Source organism: Trematomus bernacchii, unplaced genomic scaffold (genome assembly GCF_902827165.1).
Source record: "Trematomus bernacchii unplaced genomic scaffold, fTreBer1.1, whole genome shotgun sequence".
Classification (NCBI taxonomy): Eukaryota; Metazoa; Chordata; class Actinopteri; order Perciformes; family Nototheniidae; genus Trematomus; species Trematomus bernacchii.
Window position 1 is genome coordinate 10,787 of NW_022987646.1, and position 9,918 is coordinate 20,704.

The window sequence follows — 9,918 nt, forward strand, 5'->3', positions numbered from 1 at the left end:
TTAGCCTGGTCTTGGGCACTACCAGCAGCAGCTGGTCAGCAGACCTTAAAGCTCTGGCTGGGGTGTAGCGCTGGAGCAGTTCAGTTATATAGGCCGGAGCCAGCCCATTTAGGGCTTTAAAAACAAATAAAAGGATTTTAAAATCAATTCTGAACCGAACTGGAAGCCAGTGTAGTGAGGCCAGAATAGGGGTGATGTGGTCGCGCTTTTTGTGACCAGTCAGCAAACGTGCAGCAGCGTTTTGGACTAGCTGTAAGCGTTTGATTGAGGCCTGGTCCATACCCACATACAGAGCGTTACAATAGTCCAGTCTCGAGGTTACAAAGGCGTTAATAACCCTTTCTAAGTCTTTAAAAGATAAATACGACTTGGTTTTGGCCAATAGTCTTATTTTAAAAAAGCAGGATTTTACTACGGTGCTGACCTGCTTGTCAAATTTAAAAGTGCTGGTGAATGTCACTCCAAGGTTCATGACCGAGGGGAGGATGTTTTTTTTGATAGAGCCCAGAATATCAACCGGAGAGGCTGGAGGTTGCGGTCCAAAAAAGATGACCTCTGTCTTGCTCTCGTTGAGGTTGAGGAAGTTTTTGCTCAGCCAGGATTTTATCTCTGCTAAGCAGTCCATCAGCTGCTGTAGTGAGTGTGTGACATTTGCTTTGAGAGGCAGATATATCTGTACATCGTCGGCGTAGCAGTGGAAGGGAATGTTATGTTTTGTGAGTATTGAACCTAGGGGCAGTATGTACAGTAGAAAAAGGATGGGGCCCAGAATCGAGCCTTGGGGAACCCCACAGGTAAGAGGGGCTTTGGCAGAGGAGAAGGCACCTAGCTGTACCGAGAAGCTACGGTCTGTCAGGTAGGACCTGAACCATGCAAGGGCAGAGCCTGTGATGCCAGCGGACTGTTCAAGCCGTGACAGCAGGATGCTATGGTCCACAGTGTCAAAGGCAGCTGTCAGGTCTAACAGCACCAAGACAGCTGGGCTACCTGAGTCGGCGGCTAGGAGCAGATCATTAAAAACTCTTAAAAGGGCTGTTTCAGTGCTGTGCATGGGTTTGAAGCCAGACTGGAACTTTTCATGGATTCCATGCGTGGTTAAAAAAGACTGCAGCTGGGCGTAGACTACTCGCTCCAGGGCTTTTGATAAAAAAGGTAGCTGGGAGATGGGCCTAAAATTTGCGAGAATGGAGGGGTCGAGATTCTTCTTTTTAAGGAGTGGCTTAACCACGGCATGTTTGAAGGCAGCTGGGACACATCCTGAGGTAAGAGAGGTGTTTAAAAGTAATAAAATACTTAAAAAATCTAAGACTTATGACATTGCACTTGCAATAATACACATATATGTTTATATTTTAACCTCATTATGCAGACTGGTTAAGAGTAGCCTATTAAGGCAGTAAAACCATATGGTTATATTTTATTGATCATAATTTTTTCCTGAAATGTTAACATGTTGGGAACAGAGATTTTACAGAATAATCCACGAACAGCACTAACACCTCTGTTAGTCAGTAGGGGGAAACATAGAGTCTGTGATGAAAATGAAAACAACAAAATGGAAGTTCACCTAAATTGACTAATGTGAACATTGTGGAGCCGAAACATCTGATTACCTTTAGATAGAATACACAATGTTTGTTGAAATAGAAGTCCCACAGTGATGCAAATAGTCAAACACACTGACAGACCTTTATTAACCTTACTTACTTACTTTATTTTCACATGAAAGCAATATTTAACTTTATAAAATACCACCACTACATTGGATATATAACAACTATAAAAAGGAAAAAGACTTTACATTAGAACGTATTGCAAACAAGCAAGCAACAAATATAATCACATGAGAAAAACAACAAACTATTATGCACATGATTCAATCTGAGTTTAAAACTTTAATTATATAAATGAACATGATTCAAAAAGAGTGAAACAATTCAGGCATCTCGACTTGTGATCACATTAACTGTAGGCACAATTCATTACCTTTGTTCTGTGAGAGTAGTAATACAAATGCAAAACAACACTAACAGACCTCAGATAATAACAACTCATGCTGAGCTGCTAAACTGTGAACACATTTAAGTAATTTTAGAATAAAAACAGCAGATTATTTCCACTCCCTTTCTTCACATGCTTAAAGATGATGAGAGACGACCTGAGTTGAACTTCAGATGCCTTACATCTGTTAGAAATTAAAATCAATGTTTTATGGCATAATTTAGTCTAAAACATACAGTCAGTTTAAAAGCAGTCTTATGAAGAACTCATTGATTCCAGTATTGTGTTCACACCTTAAAAGGTGTGAAAGGAGGGATTGTTAGAAATTAAAATCAATGTTGATGTGGCGTAATTTGAATGAAATACACTATTTCATTTAAATCTGTTTTATTCTGAAAACCGAAGATTCACATGTGACTTCCGGTTTTTCCGCTGGTGAATTTCGTCATTTCCGGTTAGCATTAGCTTGTGGCGAAATGCTACGTTTTCAAACCGTGAATTGAAGGTGAAATAACGTGATGTTGCACACTAAACACCCTGAGTTTAACACTCATTTATTGACGCTGGAATGAGGTTTATTAGGGAATGTTTAGATGACCACAGACATCAGAGTGATGTAATTTAGCAGCAGAAACCGACAGGATTTGCATTGGACACGCCCCCGTCGACGCCGGCCAATAGGAGAAGACTACAGGTCTTACCCGGGAGACCCAAGGAGGATCTCGCTCTCTCTCCTTGCCCGCAGCTGACCCGGACGGACGGGACCAAAACAGCTGGGAGGAGCAAACCACCAACGAGCACATAACTTTTGTAAACCACCGCATCTTTTGTGTAATTAAATGCTGTTAACTTGTATAAGCTTGCCTTGACTCTTTTCAGTCTCTCCTGCTCTTGGGGTTCAAGAATAACTAACACATCTCAACCATCACAACAGACTCATCTTGATGTTCCCTCTCTGGACGGTAAGCAGAACCTTCAGCCTTCTTGTATTTATTTTTCTTCCAAGCAAAATAGACAGCAATCCCGATTAATGCAAAAACCACCACAGCTGCCAGCACACCACATACGAGCAGGGAGTGATCAGCTGGGATAAAGAGACACAAAAACAACATGTCAAGTTAGTTCTGTGACAGGAGAGTTCATGATTACTAAGAACCGTCTCTGCTGGAGGAAGAAACCGCTTATTGGAGGGTTTTATGGACACATTTATAACACTCTCCTACCCACAAGTCTTAGTTTTCACAGGTTTCTGTAAAACTACAACTCATCCAGAACGCTGCTGCCAGAGTCCTCACCAAAACTAGGAGAATTGACCACACCACCCCAGTTCTCAAAAATCTGCAGTGGCTGCCTATTACACAAAGGACACACTTCAAAATCTTACTTTGAACATACAAAGCACTTAATGGATTGGGAGCCAGAGCTCTCAGGTCATCAGGAGCGGGTTTACTCCTTGTCCCCAGAGTCAGAACTACATTTGCCGAGGTAGCTTTTAGTTGTTATGCACCACAAGCCTGGAACAAACTGCCTGAAAATCTAAGGTCCGCCCCAACCCTGGATTCTTTCTTTTTAATGCTGCCTATCCTGAGATGCTGCACCGTGCCTTATCACTGCACTTTTAGCTGCAACAATTATTTTATCGCTTTTTTGAATTGTCTTTTATTTGTTTGTTTGTTTGTTTTTTATTATTATGTGTTAAATGCCTATGTGAAGCACTTTGAATTGCCTCTGTGTCTTAAAATGTGCTATACAAATAAACTAACCTTGAACCTTGAACCTTATTTTCTATGTTTGTTGTAGGAGCTGTTCCAAAACTCACAGATACAGAAATAACTCTAGGGGGTTTATGGAGATAAACAAAGGAAAAAAAGGGGGAATGACTTTAACAATCCATTGTAGACATTTTACATTTCACTAATCTCTTGGTGTGTCTCCTTACCCACAGTGGAGGATTCTGAGATGGTGGTAGGAGGTGTTGTTGGTTCGATACACAGCATATTATTGGCTGCAAACACCCACTGTGATATCTGTGTCTCATTTGAGGTGCACTTGATGAATGTGAAGCCTGTGGGAAATAATCAAATGAACGACTTATGAACTGTTAATAATCTGTGTCATAATAAATAAACAGTTGTTCACTCATCTTCTCACCACAGAAGCGGCTGACGTTATTCTCGACGGAGCAGGCCACTGCTCCTGAGACGTGTTGTTTCAGAGTGATGCTGTTAGTCTCAGTATTTACAGAGAGGAGCTCAGTGTCTGTCAGTGAGCGTCCATCCAGAGTCCAGCTGTACTGAAGACTGTCCCCTCCCCCAGAGGAGCAGGAGACCCTCTTCTCTCCCTGGGACAGACACTCAGAGGCCAGCCGGACAGAGGACACAGGAGCTGAAGGAAACACTTTCTGGTGACTTTTCATATTCACACCATCTAAGTCTTTTTATGCCGGTTTTAATACAGAACAGACAGATATATATAGAGTTTAGATATACAAACTTCTTATGTGTGTCTATCCATTTGACTACATTTCCCAATAGATACAACAATATATTTACCTTGAATGGTCAGTCGTAGAGCGCGATTCTCTTTGATACTTTTGTTGTCACGGATTTCAAAATGATATTCATCACTGTCAGTCCTGCTGAGGTTGTTCACCCTAAATGTTCCATCACCGAGATTAAATGAGGATCTGCTTTTTATGGCATTCGTTACAATCATATTGTTTATCACAGTAAGTATTACTGTTGCTTTGTTTGACGATTTGTACAATTTGTATCTTTCTGTTTCTAAGCCCCTGTCCATCAGCTGGAGGACCACAGTTCCTCCCAAAGGACCGAAACACTGAGCTCCATCCTGTCTGCCGTCACAGTAGGTTTCCAGACCTGGACATACAAAATAAAAACATTTTTTTTAAAAAGGTTTAAAATCAAAAACAGAAAACATTTAAGTTTTGCATTTCTACAAAAATATTGAGTTTTGTAATTCTTTAAGCATATGCAAATACTGATCTGCAGCAAAAAAATAAGTATTTCACTGGTTTCCAGACAAAGGTTTGTGAAATACTGTATAAATATGTTTAGCAGCTGAACTGTTACAGTACAAATGCTTCTATACAATATTTGTGCTTAGGTGAAGTTAACCTCACCCAGACAGGAACTTCAGTTTTCAATTATTGGGAAGTTACCAATGTTTTCAAAATGAACACATAATTTTTTCACTGTGTTTTTAGCAATGTGTTTGAACTAATGGAAAATAGTCATCAAACCTTGATGTCCAAATATTTGCTGTGGATGTAAGCATTCTGTATCTGCAATCAAGTACCAGTTCCTCCTTGTCAGTTTCTTTAGTTGTTGAATTAATTGTATTTCTGTATTACAGCTTATTGTAATTTTGGTTAAAATTATTATTCAGAAATGATTGTCATATGTAAATGAGACAAAGAAAGCTTTACGTTAGCTTCAACATCATGGATCTATGCCAGTGAATTGAAGATCACAGCAGATTTTGAAAGATGTCTAATCATATTTATATCATGTTTTTGTCATGTTTCATGTCTTGAATGAATTTGGGCCCAGGGTGGTTGAAGAGTTAAGGATTGAATATTGGTACCTACACAAATCTTCATTAATCATCAGAAATGTGCGTCAATTCAGAAGATTATATCTCAAACCAAAATATAATCTCCTATCGCAATATTGATGTAAAACTAATATATTGCTCAGCTTTAATGTAAAAGAAAATGTTATTTAATCCAGTTATAAGTTAAACTTCTGACCGTAAGAGGCTCCGAGCATCATCACCAACAGTCCGATCACAGCCTGCATGTCTCCTCAGTGTTCAGCCTCTGGGGACCCAGTCTGCAGCTCACACTAAACTCTAAACTTTATACTACAGCAAATGTGCACATACTACACGGAGCAGCCTGACATGTTTTCTGTTAGTGATCAGATTCAGATTAAAAGCATCTTACTTCCTCATTTATGTTGAGAACATTCTACCGTTATAGCCTAAAATAAATACCAGAAGTAAGGTAATGGTTTCTGTAATTCTGGGAGATAATAAAATATTGTACGCTAAACGATACCATGGCAGGAAATGGTGTCATTGCTCTAAAGGAAGTGAAACAAAGTGTCACACGAAACATTGACCACTAAGATCTGCACTTTGGTTCGATTATTTTTGTCCGTTATGTTCTGCCTTTTCCTCAACATTTGAGAGAGAATATAAATAAGTTATGATTGAAACGGTACCACAGGGTGTATATACAGAGTGTAACCTCTCAATAATGAATAAGAAATGAGAGAACACTACAATCCTTGACATAAAGTTTTACTGTGACAATAACTTTCAACTTATAAATGGTGTACTTTTGTATCAGAAAACAACTATAAAGTCCCTTTAACTACCATGAAACAACTGGTCCTTAGACAAGACATAAAGTGAGTGAAACCAAACTCAGCCTGCAGATGTCGTCAAACATGATTCAACTAATACCAACAAAACCTTTTAAATCAACTACTTTAGCCATCTAATGAAAGCTCAGCGCAAGTTCAATCAAGACCAAGCTCTTCATTCATATTACATGTCATTTCATTACTCTCTCCTCCCTCATTAAGTGATCGGGGGCGTCACTCCCCAGCTAACCAATCACTCCTCTCTCCATTCTCACAAGCCTATCGTTGCACCCGCTAATCCCTTTATATCTGCTCTTCCCTCTTGTCAGCTGTCATTTCAGGTGACAATATGCAACCCTCCTCCACCCCTTTCGCCTCCTGTCTCCTTCAGGACCAAGCTAAACCTTCTCCCTTCAGACCGGTCCCACCTACTTATCACCACCACCAGTGTCTAGACCCCGGGGGGTTTCATCGGAGCGGTTCTTCCCCCTCCTGAATGATTATCCTTCAAACTGGGGCCTAATCGCCAAACACCATTCCATTCTCCTGTTATAATTCTGGCAATCATTATTACATTCATATTACGTGTCCCGGTAATAAATGTGTATTTCATACATCAACGTCTCTCCTGATTGAACTTTAGCCATCTACTTTAGCGTGGTCTTTAAATGATTTTATTTATTTAACTTTCAGTAAAAGGAATCATGATGTAAGTGATGTTTTAAGGCTTGTTTATATCAATAAAAGTACTTAATTCAAATATACAGCATTTAATTTACAGCAGCATCCTCTCATTATGCAATAGTTCCAGTAACAATAACTCATTCAAAAGAGTATTAAATACATATTTTTTGTAATTGTAAATCAACGTTTATTTTTTATCAGAGCTACAGTGCAAACATTCAACTTCCATATTATGTACCAAGAGTTTGCCATGAGGGAAGGGCAGCAAAATAAACAGACAATGATATTGAAACATTTTTTAAAAGGATGAAAAGAAAACCTGGTACTTAAACTAGATAGATGATCTCACATAATTCTGCAAGGTAACAACATGTACAAAGAGATTTTCCAGCACCCAAGTCATGCAAAGTAGGAGTCAATCTTAGGGTCCTCACTTGTCCAGTGTTGATCTTCAGTTACTTTTAAACTAGAAGCCTTTTTTGTCCTTTTTTTACCTGAGGAAGGAAAAAAGACAGAATAATAACTATCTTGTAGTTAAGATGGCTGAAAATTAAATAGTCTCAAACTGAATCTGTTCCTCTTTTTTGATAACAAACAGGCAGAGGAGGGAGAAGTACTCAGTGTACTTGAGCATAAGCAGAAATACCAGAGTGTTGGAATATTCTGCTACAAGTAAAAGTCCTAAATTCAAAATGTTACTCAAGTAAAAGTATGAAAGTATTGCTATCAAAATATACTTAAGTACCAAAAGTAGAAGTACTCATTATGCAGATTGATTGTAATTATTGATGCATTAAAGTGTTATCAAAGCTGGTAAAGCTGCAGCTAGTTTCAACTACTTTGTGCAGGGTAGCTTGTGAATTTACTCGAGGTGTTGCTAAAGTCTTATTTAAGAGTTGATTGTATTCCACATCACTAATCCAAATCTGCAAAGTAACTAAATAAATGTAAACTACTACACCTGCGACTCCTGTGAGTGAATGTAGTGGAGTAAAAGTACAAAGTAGCATAAAATGGAAATACTGAAGTAAAGTACAAGTATCTCAAAATGGTACTTAAGTACAGGACTTGAGTAAATGTACTTAGTTACTTCCCACCTCTGCAAACAGGTGAGTCTTACCTGACTTCTTACCGCGCCTCATTTTCCAGCAGGCGCAGCAACACACCCCCACTATCAGTAGAGCCCCGACTGTACAGCAGACGGGGATCAAGATGTGCAAAATGCTTTCTGGGGAGAAACAAACCACATAAATAATTATCCAAACTCACAAACTTTAAAGCATTCACATGTTTGCATTTGTTGGTTGGTGGTTAGTGAAACTCTATTTTTGACCAAAATTCATGATAGCCTCAAAACGAGAATAAGAAAAGTTGACAAATACTGAAAGTTCACTTTGAACCACAGCCAGTTCCTGTTGCTGTCACGGCACCTTTCATCAGCCCCCAAAGTATATTATTGAAATGAATAAATAAGTTGTAACTAAATGGAAAGCTTACCTTCAAGAATTTTCTCAGGAATTATTTGCTAATGTGCAAGGCAGGACTCAGTTATATTTTCATAATTTTTAAGTCGATTTTGAGTCATTTGTCATCATCGAATGTCACAGGAATGAGGAGGTTAAGAAGTTCTTGAAAGACAATTTCAAGAAGAAACACTATACTGCACTATATTATCAGATATAAGGCGTACAGTAAATATTACAGTACAGAAGATTCTTAAACATTCTCCTTTAATCTTCTATTCTTCCACATGTGGGTCCACTGGGTTTTGTATTCTCACTTCCCCAAGATGATTACCTTTTGTAGGTACTTTAATATAATACAGAAACATTAAAGCATAAATAAGCTGGAAGATAAACACTTGCCTTGAACAACCAGTTCAAAATTGACGTTTCTCAGGAGGACCCCGTCGTGCCGAAGGATTTCCACATTGTACTCCCCTGAATGTGTATGAATGAACTGATGGAAAAGAGCCCTCAAACCCAGATGTCCAAATGTTTCCTGTGCATGTAAGCATTCTGTAGCTGCAATCAAGTACCAGTTGTTGAATTAATTGTATTTCTGGTGTAACAGCTTATTGTAATTTTGATTAAAATTATGATTTAGAATGTTTCATGTCTTGAATGAATTTGGGCCCAGGGTGGTTGAAGAGTTAAGGACTGAATATTGGTACCTACACAAATCTTCATTAATCATCAGAAATGTGCGTATAATGTGCGTCAATTCAGCAAAATGATATCTCAAACCAAATCTCCTATCACAATATTGATATAATACTAATATATTGCTCAGCTTTAATGTAAAAGAAAATGTTATTTAATCCAGTTATAAATTAAAGATCTGACCTTTTACAATACCATGGCAGGAAATGGTGTCATTGCTCTAAAGGAAGTGAAATAAAGTGTCACACGAAACACTGACCACTAAGATCTGCACTTTGGTTCTATTATTTGTGTCTGTTATGTTCTGCCTTTTCCTTAACATTTGAGAGAGAATATAAATAAGTTATGATTGAAACAGTACCACAGGGTGTACATACAGAGTGTAACCTCTCAATAATGAATAAGAAATGAGAGAACATTACAATCCTTGACATAAAGTTTTACTATGACAATAACTTTCAACTTTCTCACACTATTTCTATATCCAAAGAAAAAATGGTGTACTTATGTATCAGAAAACAACTAATAAGTCCCTCTAACTGAAACAACTGGTCCTTAGACAAGACATAGAGTGAGAGAAACCATACTCGGCCTGTAGATGTCGTCACAACATGATTCAACTAATACCTGTGGGGGAAACTTCTGAAGCAATTGGAGTTAGGACTCAGAGAGACACGAGG

General features: G+C 38.5%; 1 protein-coding gene across 1 annotated transcript; it reads right to left on the reverse strand.

Annotated features, from left to right (window-relative positions):
* Window positions 1-2,909: 2,909 nt before the first annotated feature.
* LOC117485452 lies at window positions 2,910-6,900 on the reverse strand. Its single transcript, XM_034134007.1, has 5 exons — window positions 5,774-6,900; window positions 4,554-4,880; window positions 4,153-4,386; window positions 3,941-4,066; window positions 2,910-3,085 (listed from the first exon to the last, which is right to left on the reverse strand). The coding sequence occupies exons 1-5, from the start codon at window positions 5,820-5,822 to the stop codon at window positions 2,910-2,912; spliced, it is 912 nt and encodes a 303-aa protein (XP_033989898.1). The 5' UTR covers window positions 5,823-6,900.
* Window positions 6,901-9,918: the final 3,018 nt, after the last annotated feature.

What these genes read in the sequence shown, in the direction of transcription:
- LOC117485452 (XM_034134007.1), bottom strand. Translation starts at nt 5,822, where the DNA reads ATGCAGGCTGTGATCGGACTGTTGGTGATGATGCTCGGAGCCTCTTAC. An exon ending in GATGCTCGGAGCCTCTTACG is followed by an intron (nt 4,881 to 5,773) that starts GTCAGAAGTTTA and finishes TTGTATGTCCAG; the next exon opens with GTCTGGAAACCTACTGTGAC. An exon ending in TAACGTCAGCCGCTTCTGTG is followed by an intron (nt 4,067 to 4,152) that starts GTGAGAAGATGA and finishes TATTTCCCACAG; the next exon opens with GCTTCACATTCATCAAGTGC.